The sequence below is a fragment of the Ciconia boyciana genome, chromosome 6 (assembly GCF_034638445.1).
Source record: "Ciconia boyciana chromosome 6, ASM3463844v1, whole genome shotgun sequence".
Taxonomy (NCBI): Eukaryota; Metazoa; Chordata; class Aves; order Ciconiiformes; family Ciconiidae; genus Ciconia; species Ciconia boyciana.
The window spans coordinates 43,522,484-43,549,712 of record NC_132939.1 but is presented as its reverse complement, the minus strand read 5'-3'; the positions used below and the strand labels follow the sequence as shown (position 1 = coordinate 43,549,712).

Genomic DNA, 27,229 nt, shown 5'->3' with positions numbered 1-27,229 from the left:
TAACAGAACAGGTAGATCCCAGTTGTTCGATCACTAACCCATACTGCTGTGCTTATTACCTGTCATGTTGACACGAATGACGTGTATTCTGAATAGAGAAGCTACACTCACCAAGTCAGTCCAAACTGCAGGGCTGTACAAAGAGTTCTGCACCCAAGAGATCAGATCAGAAACAGCTTTTAGAAATAATCAATTGCAGCTAGAGAAGTGCAGAACACAGGAGAGGAAAGAGGAAAAGGGTGAAACATGGAAAAAATTTAGGGTGCCCAGCGTGCCCTACATACAAATTATTTCAAGCACATCAATAGCTAAGAGGTTCTTAACAGTGCTTACATTTGATTTTTAAACAGCACAAAATAGTGCTTTCCATAAAATATTAAAGAACAAAAATTGTAAAAAACAAACAAACAAAATCTATACATACAAACTCTCAAATTCAAAAGAACAAAAGTGCAAGTCAAAGGTCTTTAAAAAGATTTAGGCCTTCTGAAAACTTAAATAGATTTCCCTTTAGCATTTGGTATATCAGCAATTCCAACAAGATGAGAAAACCAAAGAGCAAAACAACATAAAAGATGTCCACTACCACAGGTCATTTATTTATACACTAAGTTAAAAAATACGAATATTTTATTACAAAAAGTTTATCAAACAACTGTATACATACAGTTCATATTGTTAAAAGCCAATATGTCAATTGATACTTTATGTACATTTGATTAATAATGTCATACAATTGTAGAAAAGCATCACTCACCAGAAACTGATTTGGCATTTGGAAAGTAGTTACCACCCTGCACTAGAAGAGACAATTAATATAGGAATAAATTTATATGTTACAATAAAAATACTTATTTGCTGTGATCATCAATGGATGCTTTCTTTCTCCAAAAAGAACCATCATAAGTGAAGATTAAAGTGCACATAACCAACGCATTAATAATTCTTCAGCAATCCCATCTATCATTCTAGATGCTCCAAGCACATCACAGTAACATCAAGGATTTGGGACTTTTCTCTGTGGCTTGAACAGTAAGATTTAAGAGAAATTCAGCTTTCTAAGCTGCACAAAATAACTGGTGTACAATAAGATGAAGTAGGGTACAGAAATTTGGAAAATAGTGTTTGGTGAAAAAGTCAGTGTAAATTTTCCCAGATATATGATTCCTGGGGAAATATTTTCCTTTTGAAAGAAAGATTCATAGTATTTCATACAACTGTGGACCAAACAAGCAGAGCATGCAACAGTATTTACATAACCATCCCCGCAGTTGTTCTTTGTGGGCTACATATAACACAGGTTGGAGCAACACTGTCTACTTTATGCATAAATTTTGCTGGCAATCTGTGGAGGAAGAAAAAAATCACCAACAATTTGTTTACTATGGAATAGGGTCCTAAACTAGAAAAGTGCTCCTCAAAAAACGTAGCTCAAAATATGGGCTTTGTCTCATTACAAGCAATATAGTAAACCTTACAAAATATAACACAGTCAGTACTAGCAGAGCTGTCGAGGGCAGTAATTTTAATAAATCAGTCCACTTTGGATAAAATAATGCTTATGCATGTTACAATCTATTCAAAAGCAACAGCTGAACAGGCTAAATTTACATCCACAAGAGAAACATGACATGTTCACTGAAAACAAAGTGAGTTGCTGGTAATTATGGTTATCATTTTTATCACACCAACTGGTCACCAATGGAAAAAAAAATTGTTTTCTTTTTTTTTTTTCATTTTACAAATATGAGAAGTTCTGAGACATTATACTTGAAGAGCATACTTCATATTTTAGGCACTGGACCCAATTTAGAGGTAAAATGTCTGTCAACATGATTTAATATCCTTAGGTTTCTGAAGGCCATCCATATGAAGTTTACATACAGCACTACAAATACACATCAGATACTGCTGTAAATTTATAAGAAATACAAAACACTATTAAATACAACTTTCACCCCATGGCACATCAAGCATGGCAATACCACTTGTTTCGTATCTGGTTAGCAACAGTCAGTTGTGGTTATGCTTTATTGAATATTTTCCTTTCTGTAGCTGAGAAATATACAGCTTGGACTTGCTTCCATCGGGTCTTTTAAACCAAACTTCATCATGGTTAATTGTTGTAATTATGGCACTACAGAAAATGAGGGAAGAAGGGTCAGGGGAAGAAAAACAAGAAGAATTTAGAAACCTTAAGCTAATAAATAACCTCAAAACTGCAGCTGTATTTCCACAAGGTAAATGAAAATATGCATTAGTTGTAAATGCTAGGCCCAAAAGATACTGGCTCCATTGTAAGGATAGTTTTAACGGAATTCTGTGGTAACTGCATGTGTCTTTAGAAAAGGTAGTTAATTTTTCAGCCATCTTTGTACTTTCTTCTCCTATGAGAAAACCCTCAACACGTACAAATATTTCAGTTGTTTAAAAGAACAATAGTCACCCATAGAAAACACAACAATAGACTACCCATGGTAAAAAAGATCTGTTGGAAAACATACCCAGAGATTACTTTGAATACAAAGTATTTGGAAAAAAGTTGCACAGATTGAAGCCCAAGATTTAAAGCAGAACAAGTATTCAACTGTTAGTCATTATATCAAGACCATAAGAAATAAAGTCAAAGCCTGATTTACGGAATCATTCTTACAAGAACCCTGCTTTTATGCTCATTGCAGTAAACCTTAATACAAAAAGTGCACACAACCCCCTCCCCATACCCCCTAGGAAAAAAAATCTCAAGTAGAATTGATGACAAAAAAAGGCTCAAAATTAGAGATTAAAACAGTTAATGGAAGAAAGATCTATCACATACTGAGTGTGACAAAACTCCCTCCAGGAAACTCTTCAGCCCTAAAAGTTGCTGAAATCTTGAAAGGCTGGGAAAGTTACACTGTATGTTTGTCCTGTTAAGCATCAGCTTTAGGCTTTTATCAGATACTGGATACTAAGATCTTTTTTTGGCCCAGTATAACTGCTATGTTCTGCTAAACTAAATCAGAATGTTTTAAATTTCAGAAAGAATATATAGTTTACTAAAATACCTTCCTGTTTCAGCCCTGAACAAACACCAAAATCACCAAAATCTGTTCCCCGTCACCATACACAGGGAAGAAAAGAAACAGCCAGTTTTACAGGAAACTACTGCTATATGAAGTTAATTTTCCTGGGTAGCTGTGCATATTTAATCAACACTGCGCTTAGACTGATTTGCCCCATTCAGTAAAAGGTAAGATATACATTTAATTTTAAATATTGTTTTAAATATACCCACCTTCTAGAATTTACAAATATTATCCATACAGAGAAAATACATTCAGATATCTTAAACATTCAACCAAATTTGCACTGTAATATTTAGACCATTCCCAGATAGAACCTTTGTTCAGAGAAGGAAATAATGTAAAAAAAGTTCCAACTCAGAGCATTAATCAACTGAAAACAAAGCTTACCTTTAATGGTATAAAGTGTTTTTCCATAATTAAGTATTTTTGGGTGGGCCAACAGATCAAATTCTCAAAGCAACAAAATCCCAAGATACTAAAAAAAAAAACTTACTCAAAGGCTATTCAGAAACTAGTAAGAGCTTAAATTGTTAGTGAGATACTAACTTGACAAACATCTCAATACCTTCAGTGAAGTCCAACCTTTACTAGCCTCTCTCAGAAGTCCAGCGCTCAACCTTCTTTGATAATGCCTGTCTTCCAAAGTGAACTAATAAATGTTACTGAGGTGGCAGTATTTCCAAATAAGCCTTATTCTTCAATGCCATCATCCTATCTATTGCTTAACATGAATGTACAGAGCTGCATAAACTGAGTAATCTTTACCTTGTAGGACATTCATCTTTCTTATCAATGCATATCGTCTGTCCACGTCCATACCACTCTCCATCATAATAGAGTCTTCCTTCTTCAGATCTAGCACTATGTAGATGCTTTTCTAATTTGACAGGTGCTAAAATGATCAATAAAAGTCACTTAATACTGACTTGGCAGAAGTCAGTCAGATGTTTAAATACACTTTCATCAAGTTATTTACATAGAATACACATTTTTTCCATTATCAAAAGTAGCCTCTCTCTTAATAATTGCAAGAATGCAAGAAAATTGGAAGCAAGATACCTTTTTATTTCCAGTCAGATAAATCAAAAGTTATATTTCCATTTTCAGATAGATATGAAGGTTGTGGGGAAGATAGCTTCTGTGATATGAATTTTGACAAATCAAGTAATGCAATATAGAGAAGACTTCAAATGGCAGAACCTGAAACCTCTTCATCAGCACATTACCACAACATGCAAGTAGTAACACATCACTAAAGAAACACACCACCTGCTTTTGCCTCCTCTCCCTTCTCCTCCTTACTTACCACCTCCAAGTATTTGATTTTCCCTAGCATAAATGTGCTCCTCACCTTAGTGCCAAATGTCAGTTACCACTCCTTTCCCATCACTCTACTTTTTCAGTGCTGTAGCTTGCAGTGAATGTCAGCATCCTTTAGAATGCACCCCTAAGGTCCAGATGCTCTCACTAAGGTCCAGATGCTCTCAGCTTCCTGCCTCATCTTGTGTAAACACTAGCATAGCTTGCTAATATTAATTGGTGTAACCCACTTTTAGAAGTCTAAATTTTTGTCAATAATTTCCTAGAATTCAGGTGTCAACACAATCATCAGCAATCGAGCTACAAGTATCAGCACCTGAGAGAGGGGAAAGACAAAAGCCACATCTTCCAGCTACCTCAGCCCATCCTCCATCACTATACCAGGGCTAAAATAAATACGATCTGCCTAGATGCAGTTTGCATCGTTCCACACAGCAAGTTCTGTCTTGTGAAACCAGACAATGTTTACTTACGTTCTGGCTTTACTCTGTGTGGCCCCAGCGTAGCCATTGCCTTGAAACACAAAAGAAAATGTAGTTAGTCAGCAAGCATAGTCTTTTTTTCTCAACTGCCAGCTTTAATTGTGACATTATATGCAGCGTAGCTCAGGATCCTTGCTTTTATATGCAAAAATCACAATCAGAACAAATCTAAAATAAAAAAGTGTGTTCAATTGTGACTCGGTAACTAAATAAAACAGCATTTTGAGGGTGAAAAAAAAAATCACCTTCTTTATTAAGTTTTGATTTCAAATAACTCAGGAGGTTTTCTAAATTAAACCCTTAAAATTGCTGTTATGTAATTATGTCAAGAAAATACAAAGTGACATTAACTCATTCTGAAAAACAAAATGCTATATGAACAACCTGCTCTTTTGATTTATACGTTATGCTCATAAGCTCACAAATTTTCTCTCACGCGAACTCTAGATCACATGTAGTATTAAAGGAGGTTTAAAAAAACCTCCAAAAGTTTTTTGGGGTTGTTTGTTTGTTTGCTTGGTTTTTGTCTTTTTAAATTATTTCCAGAAAAGGCAAAATCCCCAGTAGATTCTGGGTTTGTTGCTATTGTTTAAAGTCATGTTACACTACAGGAAAGAAACTGAGGGAAAGCTGAGGGAAAGCGATTTTTCTGTTCCTCTGATGCAATAGGAAAAGTCGGATGAGTTTTCACATAGGCATCACATTTTACTTCTTGTTTAGGAAATATGTACAAGTATAAAGCAGGACAGAAACTGACTCAAAGCTATTTCCCACCAAGTTTTTTAATTCACATAAGTAGTTTGCTATGCCATAAGCTGTGAAGCACTAGGATACTAGGGGAAATTTTCTGACTGCAGGCACAAGGCAAGGATAGCGTTTCATTACAGCAAGTTACTTTAATGACATGACAAAGATCTGAAAAAGGCACTCTGCACTTAAAAGCTGGATTTTTTCAAATACATCAATTGGTCAAACAAATTTCTTTTCCTGTAAACCCTGATTCTCTTATAATCTGGGAAAACCACGGCGTTTCACTTTATTAAAAAAAAGGTATAAGGAGAGGTCAAAGCACAGAAATCTTCATAAAATAAACTATTTACTATGTGAAAACATACCATATGATATATATTTTTAAAAATCTTAATTTGAAACAAAATCCTATCAAACTATCCTATCATAGTTTCTACCTAATTATGCTAGACTATGAGAAAGCAGATCCTCTTGACACAGGCTTTAGGCTCACTTGATCATGGAAAATTATGGACTACCCATTTTAGAGATAACCTCTTCCACCACTTTATTGGATTCCTCTGCATGATTTGGGTAGAATCAGAAAAAGCAGCAATAACATAGCCTGAAAGCAGCAATAACATAGGTTGAACTGAAATGATTAGCTAACTACTGAAGAAATAAAAATCTGTTTAGAGCTTTGATCATGTAAGAAACATATTTACATATTTTTAAGAGGCAAAAGAACTAGATGAGAACCCATACAAAAGCCACAGCCAATGGCATTCATCTTTTCACCTTACCTTCCTTATCGTTGTCCAGTCTTCAAGTATATCAAGGTCTTGTAACATATAAACTATATAGGGGCGTGGAAAAGTTAGGGAAAACTCTTTTAAACAGCAATAATAAAAATACTCTAATGTCTGTAGAAAGATATTAATAGCTCTGTTTTGCCAACCTCTCACACAAAAAATACCTACATGAAGTGAAACCTCAGCAAAAATAAATGCAACTTTGAATTATGCAACCTAGAAGTACACTTTAAAAATTATTAAAAGAGATAAGTAGTAGTATGTAGCTATTCAGACTACTAGAGTTCAACAGGAGGATAAGATAAACAATTGTGATACAACCATTCCATCCCTAAGAGTTCCAAAAATCATTCTGTTTGCAATACTACAAATTACAATTAAAATTCACTGCAATTTCAATATACCACTGCAAATCAGCATCTACACTAGTATCGGCTTTAATAAAATCATTATTTTTACAGTATTCTGCATCATATTTCTTTGAGAGGAAAGTGTAGACAGCACCACATCTCTGAATATCAAATATCAAAAAAACAGGAAGTAGAAAGGCAAAGCCCTTTCCTTGAACTATCAACTGTAAAGCAAAAATTGTGTATTAGAACAATATGTGAACTTCACAACAAAACTCCATATAGCACAGCTATTCCATTACAACAGTCTTCAGTTTTTACTTTGTTTCTCCCCATTTCACCTCTGAAAAACAAGTTTAGAAAAAGGTGCTATGAATGTTTAAAAACTAAATCTCCTAAAATGGGATATGAGAGCTTTAACTTACATTCCATTTAAAATTTTAAGAATCTTTAGCCATTTTCAAATTTGCTTTCCTCTAAATAGCAAAGAATTACAAATCAAAAGCCATGTAAAATTTCTAGGTATTTGCTTTACACAGATCTGTACAAACTGACAAGTTCACAACTATTTTAAAATCATAAGCAAAAAGAGCAAATTAATTCACTGCACAACTGAAAGGATTTTCAGCCTTATGAATTGCCTGAAATAGCTGGGGTTTTAGACCTAATACTATGTTAGTATTTTGTGTTTGGACTGTATTCTAAAATGGCAAGGTAGCTCAAAATTCACAGAATCTGATGCTATTTATAAGGACATCCTGAAGACAAGGATGACTGAGAGCTAAAGAAAATACCCTTTCACACAACCTGGGAATGGAATTGCTATAAGGAGTTAAGAAACTAATGTAGCCACTTGTACCTGCATTCATTAATACCACTTGGCTTTTAAGCACTAGTTAAAAAACACCTCTACTAAACTGAATTTTTGACACATCCTAATGGAAGAACAGCTATTATTAGGAAAAATCATCCATCCGAGATGTGCTCCAGTAAATCAACCATCCTGAAGGAGGGTGTCCTAGTGATGACAGTTTTTTCAGAAACTTCTTCCTTCCCACCTTCTCCTAACGTTACAAAACCTTGTGAAAGTAGCAGGATTTTTTGCAGCAGCATAGCAATAAAAAAATGGTCTTTATACCATATAATGTCAATACTTAAAAGTTGGTCTCTTTCAGGTAGTCTCCACGATCCTGGCAACTTCTAAGCCGTCACACCTCTATCCCATAGAAATGTTAGGCTGGGGGTAGGAGTAGAGAGAACACTCAGTTTGCAAAGGCATCTCCTTTCTCTGGAGAAAGATGATAACCATCTTTTAGCTGTTATACCTTAAAAAGTTTCAGGTGCACTGCATGCTTGTCAACAGCTATGAAGAAGTCATCAATGCAAAATTCTTAAATACTATACTCACTCTACAGGAACCCCAAACCCACAAACACCACCATCCCCAACCATCTCAATCCTTGGAATTTTAAACTTATAATCAAAGAGGGTTCTAAAGCCTATGGAATTGTTAAGAACTAATAAATTGAGGTAGAGATGTTCCAGTATGAGAAGCAAAGCTACACAGGAGAAGTTACACAAGCAAAGTTATACTTTGCAAACATAATGCCTAACTTTTTTGTGCTTTTGCCTTGTAGCTCTATTTTTTGAAGAGTTCGAAAAATCAACTTTTAGAAATATTCTCTATATGAAACTAGTAGTTAGACAAGAGAATCTTAATTTCAATTTTCATAATGGAATGTGTCAACATGGTTTCTCTAATCTGAATTAGAATAACATCTGCCATGCAAAAATCAATTTTGAGAATGCATTATCACTTCAACTTGTTATTAATGACATATGTAATAAGACTAGCTATAAAACAGTAAACATTACTAGAAAGAACAATGATTTCAGTAAAAGGATATCTGATACAACAACAGGTTTCTTCTTATCTGGACTAAATGGATCCTTCCTTTTCTTCCTGGACTGTAGCTCATCATTCCATAATTCTGAAAAGACATAATAAGAACATGCTATGAATCAGAAACATTTACATGTTTAGCTCTTTTTACAGCAGAAAACATTGTCCAAAAATGAAAAATAACACATTTTCTGGCGAGATGCTGTTTCTGAACAGAATGAAGGTGTTACATGATTACATAGTCATAGATTAATACTCTCAAAACACACAAGGGATGCTGACAATTACTAGACCAAAGTTTGTTTTAAGCTTAAATTCAACCCACCGCCCAAAGTCTATAGCTGAATAGCACTGCACTGGATAACCTGAAACTCACCAGACATACCATGTGTACAGTCAACTAATCAGTAGCTACCAGAAGATTTTTTTTTTTTTTAAAAAAAAGGCAACAACAAACAAATAAAAAAAACCCCAACAACTTTGAATTTCCATCCACCTGAGGTAATGTCAATGCTATGCCTGTCTTCTTCAAGTCTTCTAATCTTCTCTTCTAGTTCACTTTGTACAGTATCATACAACAGAAGCTTTTCACTCTAAAAAAGCAAGAAATTACACATTTTTACATGACTAAGTTCTATCATCTAAATATATATGACAACAATTTAAAGCCTCAGCAGAAGAAAGGTAAGAGTAGCTTTAGGTGAAAATTTTTCAGAAGCTATAAAGCATGTGACATTTCCCTCTATCCACTTTCTTAGCATGAGATCCTAGCTCCTTAAAGACAGCACGCTCACTTGGCATAAGTGTAAATATAGTTATCAAATATCAGTACCAAGAATAACTAAGTCTATAAAAGCATGCAGCTAGATCTCCAGAATAACTGTTTGTATTTTGACACAAATACAGTATTTTCCTTTTGGATAGCAAAGATTTATTCACAAAGAATAACTGTAAAGTAGTGACCTCTATGCCATCTTTCATTACAAATCAGAAAAGCTAATGTTTTCATGGAAAGCTTTTTATTAAGCTGCCTCCAATATTAATAAACCTGCAGTCATTTATAGAGGATTATCATCTATTACCACAGGATTTATAATTGTCTATTTTCATAGATTTGAAAAATACCTTCCCAAACAAGAAAGACTTTATTGAGCACATAAAATAATCTAGATAGTTGTGAAAGCAAAATTGTCTACCTTAAAGCTGTGACTACTTTTAAAGCACTGCTTTAGAAAATTTAGCTAGTTCGTCCTTTTAAAAGGCAATTTCTGATCCAAATAGATTAACATGCCTTCAATGTTATCATTAGCACTTTTTATATACAAAGACAAACAAAACCACTCTGATGTGAACTTTATACAGCGTTTTGTGCAGTCTACACTCTCTTCCATCTGTGTTTCAGAACAAGAAAATCAACTTTGTAGTAAACTGCTGTCAGTTATAGTCCACCACATCAGACTGATACCAAAATTACACAATATCTATATAGATCAGTTACCCTTTTAAAGGCAGCATCAAAAAACACTAAACTCTCTAAACCAGTAACTTGGAATTAAGCTGAGTTCCAAGCCTCAAGGAAATAAATTTACTGTTCTTTCATAAGCTTGCACATTTCCTAAAACATGAGTAGGAAATAGGGCTGATGATTGTTACATTTTAAAGTTCATTTTCACTGAGCAACATCTTTAACAACTCTGGAAAACAGAGGGCTTGGACTTACTCACTGAAAAAACAGCTTAAGCAGCACAAGTCACTGCATCTAGCTATTTGCTACCATGTCTCTGCCAGAAGCTGCAGTCCCTAGAGCCAAGTCAGCAGATGTCTGCACCTCAACTGCTCCTGTCCATAGCACAGCATACTAACAGAAACTTACCTTTACCAATGTTCAAGCTAGTATGCTGGAGTGACGCAAAGCAGTTGAGGAATAGATGAAAACAAAGAACCCTGTTCTACTAAATGGCTGTCACGTTTACCATTCCCTTCAAGTTACAAAGTATTTAAATTCCAAATACCTCCTTTCATATATTTTTCAACTCTTAATTATAAAAGAATTTCCCAGTGGAATTGAAAAGGCAGAAGCCTCTTACATATACCTGAAATGCCAAATGAGTGTTACCTGTTCTAAGACCATTTTAAAATTCCATTTTAAAATGAAATAGCATTTGTGTTTAGACATCTGTTTTGCTTCAAGCACTTGGTGACAAATAAGGTGTGAAAAGCTGTTACAGGCATCAGAGGCATTCTTGCTGAATGGTTATATTCCAGTGCAACAGCGATTCTACAAGCAGCACTGCTGACTTTAAAGAGCTTTTCGCCCAAGAGACCCTTACTGGATGGTGAATATTCGAGTTCTGAACGTTTCACAGTAGAAACATAATAGCAAAACAAGGGACAAGGACCACCTTAAAGGGGAATAATATATAGCCAAAGCAAATCATTCAATCACGGATGAGAAACCCTGCATGTCTTACAGGATTTTGTTCAACCTCAGGAGTACTCACAGGAGCGAAGACAGTCAGTAATGAGTAGTCCCTCATTATACCTTGTTCCTTCCCAAGGCATGAAAAAAATTGAATTTTTTTTAAAAGTACACATGCACATTCTTGCTTTATTGGTATAGTAGGAGCCACGGACTTCAGGAATATGGTGAACCACTCAGAAGAAAACACCTTTAAGCAACTGTAACGGGGGGCTGAAGAGTACTATGATGCAAACCTCAGGATCTAAGCAGCTACATTACAGCATTGGACATACACATACTTGAGTATTTGTACTATGGTATCCAGTATTTAGATGGTTAAACAGGAGTGTTTATATTCAAGGAGAGAAATATATTGTTCCTGTAACTGCTTTTGAAATGACAACTCTATCACTAGCTGTCCAAAGCATCTTAAAAAGACATCATCATCATCATCATTATTATTATTGCTGCTGTTAAAATGTAAGGTGCTTTTTGCTAAAATTATGTCAGATATTTTAGTTACTGTCTTGGTAATCTTTTTATAACAAAGGTAAAAAAACCAAACATGTGGGAATCTATTAATAAGAACCTGTTAATGAAAAATAAGAAAACTTAGCTATACTTATATGCAAAGTCAAACTAATATAAAGCTAATTTTTATATGCTTTGAATAACCTCTTATGCAGGCTTAAATATCACAAGGCAATTGCATTCAAATAGCAAAAAACAGCAATAATAAAAACATGCACTGAACTTGGAAAGCATGACACACAGTAAAGTTAGATGAGATTAGCTATTGATGTAAAATAGCTGGCACAACCTCACAGTGCTGTCGAGAGGCTTGAATTTCACATTCATACTTGTTCTTCACAGATTCCAGACAAAGCTCTCTATAGATACCTGTAATCAGACAAATTACAGCAATATTACTTTCTTTAGCTAATATCTGATTTCAGAATTCTCTTTAAGACTGCCTGCAAGTCTCAAAATGTGTACATACTGGAAAATACAGATATAATATATTAGGCACTTACAGTGGCTGGCTGCTTTACAGACGAAAAATAAGAACAAGTAATCCCTTAATTTTGAAGATCTGAAGAAAAATAAATGCTATTTTAATTTTTTCTCCTATCTGTCAAAAAATTACACCAGCAGTCATGATAACTTTACAAAATAGGTCTGTTTCATATTTCTGATCAAATTATCCTAGATATTATCAGTTTTCAAATCCATGAAGTACTAAATGGCCTCTTCTATTTTCTAATTAGTGTTTTAAATAATGTTTTGGGGTTTTTAAATAGCTAGAAAACTGAAGAACAAGCTTTTACAAATTAATATTTGGAATAAGGCTTACTTTATAATGCATGACCTTAATAAATCACATCAATTAAGACGACTCTGCTCCATTCTTAGAAATAGCCACCTTGTGATACAAAGGATACTGCTTCTGAGTATTAGAAGCATTTCTTATACATTTCTGAAAACGTGTCTACTAAACAGACAGCTGAAAAAAATCTGAAAGGTATCTGAAACCTGGCAAGTATAGATAGAACTTGATTTAATATATTCAATGCATTCAATACAAAATACTTAAATTGTTCCAGATTACCACCTTGATGAGTTAAGTTTGCACACACGCCAGTGCTGTCTAGCAACTGAAGAACTCTAGAACAAAACTAGAACAAAACTAACTTCCCTTAGAATTCAGTTGACTATAAATTAGTACAGTACAAGAGGAACAATACTGTTACTGGCAATTCCGCTGAAAAACGTACCACAAAGTATTATGTCAATCATCTTTCCACTGTGAAGTCACTTTTGATCTACAATTCAAAATGTTATTTTCTTACATCAGTAAGTTATGCTGGCTTTTTTTTTTTTTGCCTTTTTTTTTTTCTTTAATATTTATGGCTGACTGGCATATCTAGGTCTACCAATTTATAGTCACTGCTTATTTGCCTGAAATCAAGCAGTATAGGTATGAATACTTCTAGAAGAAACAGTTGTATTCCTGACTTGCTGAAATAGTCAAGTTCCACGTTTTGTGTGGATAGTGCTCCGTGCCTTAAAGACCAGAGGAACACAAGATTCTTTTCTACCACAGATGCAATTACATCCATAGTTTAGCTAAACATAGTTTAGCTTTTTTTTCCCCTACCCCTTTCTCCCCTCTCTCAGGTAGAAGTAGGTCCTTAGGGGTTACCTGCTGGAGCTCAAGTCCCACTACTACCCACTTCTGTCAAGGGTCTCAAACAGTAAGAGCAAATAAGCCTGTTCTGCAGTTTCTTGCTTTCTCTGGAATAATTTTATCAATCTCATTCAGTTGAGGACAAAAGGGAAAAAAAACCCAATTCTGATTTCTAGTCTCAACTTCAAGGAAACTTCGCAGTTTTTACCCTGGGCTCTTTTTACACTGGAACATGGATCTTCAGTGCTGCTGAAGACAAATCAGGAGAATCTGTAATATTCTGCCTATCCATACCACCTACATGAAAGCACTGACAGCCAGCCACATTTAAAACTGAAAATCAAAAGCCTGGATTAAGGTTGCTTTTATATCAAACCTCCTGCAAGTTCACCTGCAAACCTTCTGCAAAGCCCAAGTGGGCTACCGAGGACTAGTCAAGTAAATGTGGGTTAAGATCTTAAAACCCAGAAATTCTGGGTCATGAGCTGAGGAAAGGCATTATGGAGAAGACCAGGAGGGAAAGAAATACAATAGACCAAAAGATTTCAAATTCTCTTCATAGCCTGAAGTCAAAAGTACCAATGAAGACATATCGAGTAGCACTAAAGTAGCACTAGTATTATGAAAAGTATAATCAGGCTTGCCATTTTCCAGTTTGTCTGCACCATGCTTCTGCTGAATTTCTTAGAAAAAACACTGGCATAGTTTCTCTGGCTACAGAGATCATGACTGTCTGCCTTTTGGCTCTCTGATAGTCCGTGTTAGGTAACCCTTAAACAGCTGAATTACTCCTAAAGGAGTTGAGCTATAACATGAAAAGAATTCACAACAGGGAAGTACAGAACTTTTTCTTCCTGTAATACCACCATTCCATATGGCTATATGGTTGTATCCCGGAAGAAGATAAAAGTTCTTGCCTGCTTCTTCTATGAGCATAAAAGCCTATCTAAGCATTAGTTTTAATAATTAAAATGCAGCTTAGATAAAAGCTGCTAAGGACAAGAATTTTCCTCCTTCCCCAGATGGAACAGGAGGATGGGAGCAGAGAAGAAGAGACACAGACTAGAAGAGCAGGAAAAACATGATCGTCTAAGATGATCTGGCAAGCACTTCATGAGATAGCACCTACACATCTCTTCATTTCAATAGTGACCAGTGTGCAGACTTGATCCCAAATCTTCTGACTAATAAAAATTCTTACTGTTTTTAATTCAGTAATTTTGTGCTTACTAAACAAAGACAAGCAGCCATTAAATGAAACACAAAAAAGACATATTTTTAGGGTGATGTTATCAGGCAACTTGTGCAAAGAGGTAAGCAACCTATTCATTTTGACTTGAAAAATATTTTACATTTAAAACTGTGCCACAGTATTTCTATTTTTAAACACACTCCTTTAACAAGTCTAAAGAAAAAAGAAGATTGACCTTAAAATGCACAGCAAGTTTATACTGTTGAAACAGCAATGCTCATTTTACATGCCTACCTGCCACCTTGGTTCGGATTTGCATATTTTCTTGTAAAGCTGCCAATGGTTCCAAATATTCAGGTGCTTTTCCGGCTATGACCTCTTGTAGTTTTGCATCCACTTGGCTTAATCTTTCTTTGTAAAGTCTTAAAATAATAGGAATGAAAAAATATGTATTTTATTTAAAAGCAGCACAAGTTAGAAGAAAATATTTTTAAAAGAACTATTTTGCATCTCTTTGTTAATGTTACGGAACACCCACTGAAGCAAAGTTAAGATTTGTTACCATTTGAATTTTTCAATACATATTTTCTTTTTGAACAATATTCTTCATGTCTATTAAGCCTTTCTGGAAAACACATGCAGACAATCAGAAGTGTGGAAAGTAAAGATAAAATTAAATGTACCTCTATCTCTAAGGAAGAAGAAAAAAAATCGCACAGCTGTTAATAGGATTAAGATGGAGTAGGAGGTGAATCAACATGGAAGAGGACAGGAAAGGGTGCTACAACACATAAGAACAACATGGCTTACATCATGGGAGAGAAAGATAGACATTTTGTGGATAGAAACGCCCATTCGCTTTCATGTTCACATATCTGCTCCCGCCCTACCATAAACCATAAAGAGAGGCAGGCTCTTATTGAAGCAACCCTCATTTCATATCCACATATCGCGTACTATCACAAATATCACGGGATAATTTGTAACTGACATCTTCCGCTCCTGCCAAAAGGAAGTGTATTTAAAATATTTTTATTTTACCTAAAATTCATTCCTTCTATAAAAGCTGATATTTACTGGCAGACAATGAAGAAATCTGCTTGCATTTTGACGAATTTAATGTAACATCAATTACTTCAATCACAATAAAGCTCCACTCTTTGTAACTGACAAATATAGTGTTCAATGGTAGAATCATCAATATAACCAGCTTTTCCTGTTCTCATTTTTCACCTTGCACCCCACAATCAAAAGCTGTAGAATTAAGGCAAACATGTACAAACTCTGTTGTATGTGTTAAGAACAGACCCAATGTTATCTGTTTACACAGGTAAACATATCTTTGTTATATCTGTTTACACATATATAACAGATGTCTTTGGGACAGGGACGCTGCTTTTTTACTTGTTTAAAGTGCATAGGCTAAGTAATGAATTAGACAGGAGAAAGTTCATGTATACCGATACATCAACACCTCCTTGAGAAATACTTCCTGTTCATCTGCCACTGGTCTGCTCATCATTTTACTTTGATGACCACTCCATAGTTCAAGCGTGTGTACCTAACCTAGCAATAGTCAGTGATCACTCCCCTCCTTCTTACCTGCAAACTGTTAAGAGTATGATACACGCAGTCTGTCCTGCAGTCAACGGACACAGCCTGCAGCTGGTCAAAACCCAGTTTGCTGGGCTCAATCCTTGATGATCATGCTATGCGCATGATGGTTAACACAGAGCTACAGCAGAATTATTTCGCTAGAACATAAGGACGAGTGCACAGCGCATGTGACTGGGTGGGTCACTAACATTTAATTACACAGCACCAAGTTCCAGCTACCTCAGAGCAAGCAGTTATGGACCGGGTGCTGCCAGCACTTGGTACCATGCAGCAGTTGATAGGCTAAAACTATTTATTCAGTACTTTCAAATGGTGATTTGCCTAAAATGGTTAACTCCTATCAACCACTGTAAATTCTATTTATCTCACAGCATCCAACTTCAGTTTCCCTGAAAAGGAAGAGGAGGCAGATGCAATCACTTCATCATCTCTGCTACTGGTTGTGACTAAACATCCCATTGTTTATGCATCTTTTCCTTCTTTCCCAACTTTATCACCTCCCTACTCATGACTGCTCCTCCCTATAATCCTTCTTCCATCATTCTAATGCTCCTTTCCCAGTATCCCCACCATCACAGCTCTTCCAGCCCCTACAAACACCCCAATCTCTCAACTAACCAGTGCCTACACAATGCCTTCCTCCTCATATACCACAGCTTTATCGCCTCCCAAACACCATTCGCAATCCCTAAACCCCCTGAAATACTTGTTTCCTTCCTCCCAAGACTACCCTCCTTCATATTCACTCCTTAAAGGTTTGTTTCCATAAAGCATTTTCAGTCATCCAAGCTGCCCAACAGATGGAAGAGTAGGAATGAAGTCAAAAGCTGGCAGTTTTCCAAATGCCAAACCAGTCAGTACCGACTGGCTCCAATACTCATCAGTTGGCTCCATTTCGCAGGTTGCTCCATGCTCAGCCCAAAGAACAGCAGGACAAACAGTCTTCTCTAGACACTGCAGGAAGAAATTGCTTGTTGGGCAATTCTTTACAGACCCTATTAGATAGGCCTCACAGTGTCCTGTTAGGCAAAGCAAGTTGTATGTCTCAGTTCTGTAGTAGAAAGATCTCACAATATAAACACGCATCTGAAATGTAATGGCAACTGACTAGATCTTCAATTAAAACACACACCCAAGAACAGACAAGGTCTCCTCAAAGTTTCACTTGTCAGGTACCTGATTAAGTTAGTTGCCAAATCACCACTGATTTAAATTGGAACAAATGCATCTAGCTTGTCTGGGCACATGTGAAAAAAGCCAACTTAAAATACATACAAAAGACTGGCTCTAATACAAATGAGATTCACTTTTGAATAACTGTGGCTATTAATTTTGTCTCTTCTACTTACTAGGTCTTTACTACTGATGTAGATATTATGGCAAACTACACGCAGAGAGCTAATAGTATTTTAATTTTTTTTAGTATTGGTATCTGGTTTGCAGTAACCACAAGAAACTTTCATTGGTACCAACTATAAAAACTGCTGTAATACCCTGCAAAAAAACCCTAATTTCTTACTTAGCAGAGACAGTACTTGGGTCTGTCCCACATATATACAAGGGTGAGAAAGGTCTTGAGTAAATAAATAAATAAATAAAATCTACTATTTCCCTAAAATCACAATTCCTTGGTTCTGCTAAGGATTTTGATGCAATAGATCCACACCAGCCCTTCACAGCAACAACACTTCAAAACCATTCTTACAGCAAAACAGAAAATAAATAAATACATAAAAGCAACTGCCTGCAAATAATTTCAGAGCTCCCAATCCTTATTCTTCTCCAAAAGTAGCATCCACACATATGGAAGACAAGAAACACCAGCCACACATAATATTCTCATGGAATGGATCCTCAAATGAGGCACTTAAATGTTAAAATACTTACTGATCTTTAAGGTCTGTAAATTGCTTTTCAAGATTGGACATTTCATCTAAACACTCCATTCTTCTTCTTTCACAGTCCTCATCATCCATTTCTAAGAATTAAAAAAAGGCAATTTATTTTGAAGAACGTAATGTATTACCAAATAAACGGGATATTTTGTTTCTAGTGAATTTGAAGCAAGCCTGAATTTTAGCCATGAATAGATTATCCATTATATTATTATCTTATAGCAGAATATGAGAAATCACTTGCTGTATAAACTAAAAAGTAAGAAACTTAGATCTAATTCTAGAAGAAACCCTATAAACAGCAATTTTTCTTCCTCAAAAGAGGAAACAACATCACTGTAAGACTTCAAGAGGTTAAATTTCATGACTGATAATGCAAAGTGTACCTAAGAATGCACGAAACAGAAAAACTAAACATTGTATATCACACCAGATGAAAGGCACCATTAAGCACGAAGAGTTATTAGCCACCACTGAAAATTCAAGTGTATTCTGAGTTAGTATGAGCAAAAGTAATCCCTGGAAAGCAAGCACAGTTCAATGTTACATTCGTCATAAAAAATTCAACGTTTTGCTTTATTAGTACCCATTAAAAAAAAAGTAACACTTGGTTTTGAAAACAGGTTTCATCCTGTTCAATTGGAAGAGTTCTTTGAAGATGAAATATTAATGTAGAAATATCTGTAGTTCATCTTAATGACCATTTAAAATGACTGCATTTCTAATAAAACACTTCTTAACCTGCAAAGTCTACAATTTTGCAGAAACTTGATTTTATATGCTTTTATACAGCAAGAGTAATTAACGTTAAACTCTTTCCACTATCTTTGTTTTAATTTATATTCCTGAATTTTTTTCTTAATTTACCTAGTGAACATAACTGTAAAGTATAATAAATACCCACTTTTTGGCCAAAAATTTTGCCACTTGCGATAGAGACATCTGATGCTACTAAACACCAGTTGTTACTTCCACTGCCTTTTCCTAGACTAGAAAACAGAAAAACTAACCTACAAAATTCTTGACTCTAATCCCACCCTTTCCAGAAAAAAAAAAAAAAAAGGCTTTGTTAAGCCATATTCAGAAGTTAGAGATGTCCTGAAACTGCTTTATAGCAGCAGTATCTCCAGGGATTAGCTCTCTACAGTTATGGTACAACTGACCAATTATCAACCAGTAGGAGAAGACATGCAGAAGAAGGAATGGCCACGCAGTCAGGAACTGGAGCTGAACTGGTGCAAACAGGCCAGCTGTTTGACAGAAGGGGCTGTCCTAAGGAGGCCATATCCATCTAAGCAGTTACTCTGTCAAGAAAAATCCTAACTCCTGACAGAAAGGCAAAGTAGGATCCTGAACCAAGCAGAGACAGCCTAGACTCAGTCTTCTAGACCATAAACAACTCTTGAGCCTTCTGCTTCTTCCTCACTCACATTTTTCCAACCAACACGCCTGACTGCTTTATGCTGCCTCCTACACCAACTACAGAAAGCAGCATGCAAGTCTTCATCCTTATTGTTTTGCAAAAGAGTATGGCAATTTGCAAAGGTGATGAGGTGAAAGGAGCAGCTTCAGGGCCAGTGGAGGATCTGATTAACTCACATCTTCCACTCAGACCTCTCAATGTATGAAGTTTTCTGCACATAGCTTCTTCCTGAAATCATCACAAGCTTTTAAGACTAAAAACTACACTAGTCCTCTCTGCCTGGATATGAAAACAAGGAGGCAGTGGAGCAGCATTAATCTGTCCTACAATGGTACCTACAAGTCCAAATCAAAGACCTACTGCAGTTTGTCACATTACAGTAGGTACAAACAAAAAAGACAGCGTGTACAAAGTTTTAAAACATGATATAACCTAAAGTATTTGAAAGCAGAGCGAGAAAATCTAATGACAGAACTTCAAAAAAATACATTGAATGCTTAGCACACTGGGGAGGGTGGGAGAAGAGAGTATCACGCTGCTAAGCGATACTATTTTATTTTAAAATACTGTTCTCAAAAGTAAGGCAGATCCTGAATCCCAGAATAAGGCTGAAAATCAGATTAAAGAGCAAAGTTTTATTTGGCTGCGTGACATAATACTCAAGCCAAAATCGATTGGGCAACTTTCAACTTGGACAAATTTAAGGAATGTGGCAGTCATACTACTCGAAGAGCTGTCTAAAGCATTTGTGTGCTATAAAAATAAAGCTTCTTTAAAATTTGAAGGCACCTCCCTGTGAAGCCAGACAGGAACAAGCACTGGGATCCCAACAGTTCTCCCACTTTATTCTCAAACTCAAATATGTGTTTCAGATGTGTTCAGCTATGCTTTTGGTTCTAAGGATGTTTTAGTAAATAATTCACTCAGAAGCTTTTCCTTAAATTAACATGGATGTTATTGTTTGTTTATGTTTAGGGACTACAAATCAAAGAAAACAGATTAGAACTGTAACCCTGGCTGAGGATCAGTGCAACACCCACTGCTGGCGGGGAAGGGGACTGCATCTTGCATTCAACCTTGCATTGCAAGGAAACTATAATGCATTGGTATCCGAGGACACAGCTGACTCTCTTGTAGATATTGAAATAACACATAGCTCTCTCCAATCTCCCCTCAGCTATGTATACACTCAAAAGCCTTTGACTTTCTGCCTAGAAGTCTACATTCTACCTATCATTCATACTGAATGCCAATTCACATGCTAAGCCACTCTTCAATTATTTCACCGTTATTCTGCTTCCAGTAAGATTCATAAACTGATGAGGATTTTCAGAGTCCTGAAATATCTTTTAATTCCCCAGTTATGGAACTTCTTCCCCATGGCCTTAAACAACATACAGAGTAGGGAATATGAAGTACTGAAAGAGTAAGAGGTTTTAGGATCAAATCTCATAGCTTTCCAGTTGAAAATTTACATCACTGGAGGCGGAAAACTCTTCATTTCATATTAAAACACTTGCTAATAGTGTCTGTCTCAACACTTCAGATTTCCCATAAAGTTTCATACTGCACAAAGTATTTAGGGTATTTTTAAACACTTTCAAAATCATAGTCATTCTTTTCCTACTATATTCAAGCAGTCCAACTCAGTAACTAGGGCAGCCTGGTTTAAAGACAAAAAACCCCATGGTACTTAAAATGTAACCACCTAAAATAGCTTTTTCTAATAAGCTGTGGCCTATATAAAGTGCTCTAAAAAATGGCCAAATTCTCATCTGGGGTGGTGAACATAACTTGTGGCTTTTTTATTCATCCCTAATATGCTATTCTATGTCCTGGTCAATAAAAAACCCTATACTAAATACATAGCGTCAAAAGAAACGGGATAGAAACAGTGCCAGCTCTCAAGGGCAAGTTATGCTTCTTCTAACCGCACCTTCCATATTCTCAGGCATCTACTGGGGAAAAAAAAAAAAAGAATACTGAATGCAAGTAAAGCAAATGACAAATTTAACAAAAAAAATCCTCTCCTTCAAAATGTTTTTTTCTTATTATTACTAATTTTAATTAAGACTTATTTCTTGCGGTGCTAATCATCTTATGCTGTAGGAGCAATATGCTTCCATGGAGTACATTCATATTTGTCAAGACACCGAGACAAGCATGTAATTTCCTGTAATCATAGCTTTTTAAGTGCTCCCTTAAAAGCATTTCTCTGTGGAATGCAATAGAAATTATCTGGAGAGCTTCTTGTATTGTTTTAAAGAAACATTCACAGACTACATTCACTTAAAACACAATTCCTCCTTTCTCCTCCCTAATCCCAGAAGAAACCAAGGGCAAGACAGCAGAATTGTTTGCCTTCAACAAAAATCAACCAAAGTGTCTTTGAGGACATGTAAACTTCAAAGGTTTATTTAAAAATATCAATTAGCACAACTGCATACGGGAGCAAAGGCAAGTTTTGGAAAAAAGCAAATTTCAAAGCTGGAACTAACAGAGACAATTCTCTCTTCACCAGAGCCAGGGAGTTGGAGGAGAGAAAGAGTTAAGTTTACATCTGTTATACCAAGCTCCCTTTCTCACACAGAAAGTGACATTTTTTTAGACATCCAGATTAGCTAGAATAGGAGATGAAGAAAAGGCATTCCCACACAGCATCTAGCTACAATACAAACTGGAAGGCTAAGATGGGCTAAGTAAGTAGTGGTTATTGTCGCAGTGCTGCTCCTCGACCTCATCAAGGAGTCCTTCACAACCTTGTCTCACCCACCTACTGCCCAATAAGCTTGTATATTCCTCCTTTACACTCTCTCCATTTTCCCCTGAAAGATATAACAAACTTCATATATCAGAACTTCTTGAAAAGCTGTCTCCATGAATTTCTTATCCAAAATACAGTATTCCCTTCTTAGTCCACGTACAATTCTGATAATAAAAGAATTGAAGCATGCTTTCATAAGTCACATCTGAAAGGAACAGAGCATGTTGCTGTGCAAACAAGGACATAATCAGATATACTTTTCCAACTTAAAACATTATTACCTCTAGCTGCTTGCGCTGATACCCTCACTCAAGTTCACCTTTTTTCCAGCATAACCACCAGCACACACGGATGCTGCCTAGTTTAGGTTTCATCAAAACAACCCAAGACAGTTTAAGCACATTTTTCTGGCCTTGTTTTTCAACAGAATCGGTTTGAGAGAAGGGGAGAAAGGAAAGACTGATCAGCCTTCCTTGGTAGCAGATCTGTAATTGTATCAATAAACTCTCCACCTACAACAGCCCAAATGTTTATAAAAGCTGTGCACACATTCAAGTTTCAGTACAGCTTAGCTTTGAAGCCAGTCCCATGACTGATCCAGCTTATCAGGCACTGGGGCAGTTTGCAGCAGTTTTGGTGAACACAAACCAAGTTCTCTTCCTATCAAGTTAAACACAAAGCTTCATTCCAGGTACTCATCAAATGCGTTCCAACATCTATGGAGAACACAAGGATTTGAAACAATTTCTTGTCCTTCAGGCAGCTTCCAACCAACCCAAACTATTTTGGAGATGTAGGGGCCTCAACACTATCTACTCAGAACTACTTATTCTCTATTCTTATTTTGCCAAATCAGTTGCTAATACAGACACAAATAAAATCACTATGTTTATAATAATTTTTCTGACTCTTTCAAGCCCATACCTGGATGTGGTTCACAGTTCACTGAAGAGATCTCCTGCGTAGCATTGCATTAGACAAGAGAAGCAAGATCTTCCCTCAGATGGGGGAACAGCCCAGAACTAAAGAACTCCCTGCTCCAGTGGACCTCTTGTCTAAACCTGTCAAATCATTAGTCCCAAATTCACAAAAAGATGTAGGTATCCAGTTAACTGATTTAAGTTGGAGGTGTTTACGTATTCTCACAAAATTGCAATTTATGACTTCTGCTGCTATTGAGCTCCAGTCTATCTAATCACTGTTTTACATAGTCCCCAGTGCCTCCCATTTACATATCAGACTCTTCACTAGCTACCTTTTTAATGGGATATTTTTCTGACAGCTTAGCATACAAAGGCCCAACAAGTATTGAAGACAGTGCAAGAAAGGGGACAGGGAAACACAGCGTAGCAGGAAGGGTGGGTAAGGATGAGAGGCAGGACAGTGGCAGCCAGCAATTCGATCCCGGTGGACAGACATGGACCAGCAGCCTAAGTTGTAAAATGGGGTTCAATCAGTAATACTTGCCAGCTCAAAGGCATGGGGGAGAATAAGGGGCAAAAGAAAACAAAACAAAACAAAACACAGGAAGCTCTGTATAAACCACGGGCAGATTACCTGGATTTGTGGATTAACCAAGGCCTCTACTGGGGGGTCCACTCTGGTGCAGAGTGAGTATTATAACTCAGATCAAGGTCTAAGGGAGTGACTATACTCTCTCCCAGTATAGCAGCCACACTTCCCCAGCACTAGTAGAGTCTTCACTCTACTTCTGCAGAGTCAGCTTGGCTGTCTCTGTACCACACCTCTGGGGCTCCAGTACCTTCCTAGCCCATGCACAGCCCAGACAAGGGCAAGCTCCACAAGTCCACATGGAACCACCGTAGCAGGGCTTTCCCTGAACTGCATCAGTCAGTGTGAATATAAAAGCCATAGGATTTAACATTCAAGATCTCCCAGATCTTTAACAACAAAAATGAAGAATTAACTGTACATTGAGGACTTTAACACACACAGATAAATCAATCACAAGCCAACATATATAAAAATATAATTTCACAGCTGCCTAATTTGCCTAGTTCATGGCATCTCACTCCTTCCACTGTGCCAAGCCCGGAACTCATGCCACAACTTAACGTGCTAGTACAGGAATGGGACAGGATCCCAGCAGACCACTCTAAATCACTTAAGCTGCCAGAAACACACGTCAGGACCACAGCTAGGACTGAGCACAGCTACTGTTTTTCAGCTAGCCCTTCTAGTGACAAACATCCTGCTTATGGAGCTTACTTACTTATGGAGCCCCGGTGATTCCAGAGCAGCAATATATGCATCTGATGATCAGTACGTTTTCCGGTAAGTGACCATTTTATAATTTACCCCTTGTAATTACAAGGGAAGTTTGAGCAGATAATAACCTTCTTCTAACACAGGAGAAATTGAGCACAGAAAAAGTAATCCTTTTAAAGCTGGATTTCACCTACTAATATCATTCAAAATCTACAGTAGAGAGGAAGCTACAGAAAAACGAAGGGACCTTCAACAGAGTAAAGGCTGAAATGCTTTGCAAAGAGGCCAATGGTAGTAACAGGGCTTCCAATACCCCTCAAAGACAGGCCTCAAAACATCTGATTGAAATTCACGATTTTGCATACGAGGAAATACATACATATATATATGTACACACACGTATGCCTGTATTTTGTGTGCACGCATGTATGTATGTATGCCAAGCCTTTAAGTGCAGACCTTAGCGAGCACCCCCCCCCCCCGCGGGCCATACACTCAAGCCCAGCACCCACAGAACCTACACGGAGCGGCCCGGCCCGCCAAGCCCAGGTCCCAGCCAGCTCCGGAGCCGGCGGCTCGGGGCGAAGCGGGGCTTCCGTGCCCATGCGCCCCGCCACGTCCCGTCCCTCCCCCGCGGCCGGCGGCCCCAAGAGGAGCCGCGGGGCCGAAGCACGGGCTGGGCCGGGCCGGAGCAGCGGGGGGGCGGGGTCACGGCGGGGGTGGGCACAGGCTGCCACCGGAGCCGGGGGGGGCGGGACGGGTCTCTCCCCCGGGGCAGCGCGCCGGCCGCTGAGGGAACCGCCGCGGCGCCCCCCTCAGAGGCGCTGCCCGGCGGGCGGCCGCGGTACCTGAGCTGTCCCCCTCCTCGGACACGGACGAGCTCTCGGTCTCCTCCTCCTCCGAGCTGCTGCCCTCGTTCTCCCCGTAGTCCACCTCCATCTCATCATGGTTGTTCTCCTTCTTCTCCCGGGAATGGACCGGCATCGTCCCGCCGCCGCCGAGCCCTGGAACAGCCCTTCCCGCCGCCGCTCCGCCGCTGCCGCCGGCCCCTCCGCTCCGCTCCGCCCCGCCCCTCCCCGCCTGCGCAGCCTACTCCGCCCGGCGCCCTCCGCGCCCTCCCATTGGCCGAGTCCTGCCAGCAGACTACCTTAGCCCGCGCGCGGAGCATTCTGGGAATTGTCGTCCGCCGGGAGCGGCGTGGGGGATGAGGGAGGCTCCGCGGCCGTGGGGCATCGTGAGGGGCCAGGCGGGGAGCGAGGGCTTCCCGCGCCCCCTTCCCCGTCCCGGGGCGCTCACGGGACTGCTCGTCACTGGGAGGCTCCATCGCGGTCAGGCAGAGTTAGGTGTGCTTCACACCTGCCCGCTTCTCCCACAGGTGGCCCGGGCGGGGAAGTGGGCCTGCGAGGCCGGGGGTTCGACCGTTGCCATTCCCTGCCGGAGCAGTGAAGGCCTCACGTCTGCCCGCGCTGTCCGCCTGGCAACCCTGCACCCACACTGCTGCCCAGGAGCTTTGCATCCTCGCAAGGCATCCCTTGCGGCTCGCTGCCTCCCTCTCACCTTTCCCCTTGGGCTCCAGAGGACAGAGGGCCCTGTGAATAGCGACCTCCCCACCAGAACCTGTTTCTTCCCCAGTTTCACATTCTGTGATATGCTTTAAATTAAATCAGACTTAGCTTGGTCCCGTAAAGCTGACAGCAACCACTGAGAGCAGACATGAGAAGGGACTAAACGGATAGGCTGCAATTTGTGCAGGGTTGGGATAGGTTTTTTTGGCTTTGAGTATTGGTACTTTTCTGTTCATTTGCCAATTGCTGTTAATTCTGCTACATAAGATGTACTGAATACAAACGATGCTTACTGGAGCAAGCTGTCCCAGCTGTCCCCTTGCTATGAGGGACTGATTAGCTTCCCTTTAGGACATATGCATGCACAGGAAAGTCTGGCAGGGATCCTCAAGAGTCATGAAATACAAAGTCGGTTGTGGCCTGCAGGCAAGCGTGGGCAGTATCTGTGGGGTGAAGGTGAGCTTGCTTGTACAGCACAGGCTCACTTCTGAAGTCTGGGCCAGGTGAAGGAGCAGTAGAGAAGCACTGTGTGTCTCAGTGATGTGATGTGCCGCTCCAATAAAGTTAAAGTTGTATTTGCCTGGCAGTAGCAGTTCTTCATCTTGAGAGATCCAGGTTTAGTCACCCTCTGCAGTCTGGAAGGATGTTATGCAGGTTATATTGGGAGGCAGTTAGTAGCTTCCGAGCTTCCCCATGGACTTCTACCTCCATGGCAATAGCTGCCCACCTCGCCCACAATAACCATCGCTGTACGTTAGTCGCTTCTTTTCTCCCACATCTCTGTACATCCAAAGCAATTGATTTCCCTGTATCTCCACCCAGAGGAGTGTATGTAGGTGTGCCACCTCTTCTCCAAGAGCACAAAGAGAGAAATATTGGACAAAATTAACCACCTCCTGACCTTCACCGTGCAAACCCCATCCCTTCTGTTTCTGTTGTCTCTGGCTTTGCAGGCAGCTGGGGACCCAGCAGAACCTGGCATGCTTTCTCCACACCCATCGCAATTTTTATAATTTAAAGTATATGATAGGAAACACCTATGATTTCTGACAGAACTGCAGTACGCACAGGAATGAGTCCTTTCCTAGATCCGCAGGAGCAGGCAGCTGTAGTTGCCGAAGACATGTTTCCTTCTCCTGCCTCCACGTCCCCCAAGCGCTCTATCGGGCCTCTCCTCAGGGGCGACCCCCGCTGCCGGCAGCGCCGGGGGAAGGCGAAGGGGAACGGCAAG

General features: G+C 38.6%; 1 protein-coding gene across 4 annotated transcripts; it reads right to left on the bottom strand.

The window, feature by feature from the left end:
- Positions 1-578: 578 nt before the first annotated feature.
- Positions 579-27,229, bottom strand: BRMS1L (BRMS1 like transcriptional repressor). 4 transcript variants are annotated; one of them, XM_072865151.1, is made up of 11 exons: positions 27,067-27,229; positions 26,292-26,633; positions 18,010-18,100; positions 14,800-14,927; positions 11,946-12,025; positions 9,161-9,257; positions 8,669-8,752; positions 6,403-6,467; positions 4,862-4,901; positions 3,834-3,960; positions 579-2,137 (listed from the first exon to the last, which is right to left on the bottom strand). In XM_072865151.1, the coding sequence occupies exons 3-11, from the start codon at positions 18,096-18,098 to the stop codon at positions 2,014-2,016; spliced, it is 834 nt and encodes a 277-aa protein (XP_072721252.1). In that variant the 5' UTR covers positions 18,099-18,100; positions 26,292-26,633; positions 27,067-27,229; the 3' UTR covers positions 579-2,013. The 4 variants fall into 4 exon arrangements, with proteins under 4 accessions (XP_072721252.1, XP_072721253.1, XP_072721251.1 ...); XM_072865152.1 differs by lacking the exon at positions 26,292-26,633; XM_072865150.1 differs by lacking the exon at positions 27,067-27,229 and having other exon boundaries at positions 26,292-27,027.

Coding starts and splice junctions, on each gene's coding strand:
- BRMS1L (XM_072865149.1), bottom strand. CDS start 25,417: ATGCCGGTCCATTCCCGGGAGAAGAAGGAGAACAACCATGATGAGATG. Junction 6,468..8,668: donor GAAACCTGTTGTTGTATCAG/ATATCCTTTTAC, acceptor TAACTTTTCCAC/GCCCCTATATAGTTTATATG. Junction 2,138..3,833: donor AAAGATGAATGTCCTACAAG/GTAAAGATTACT, acceptor CATTTTCTGTAG/TGCCATAATTACAACAATTA.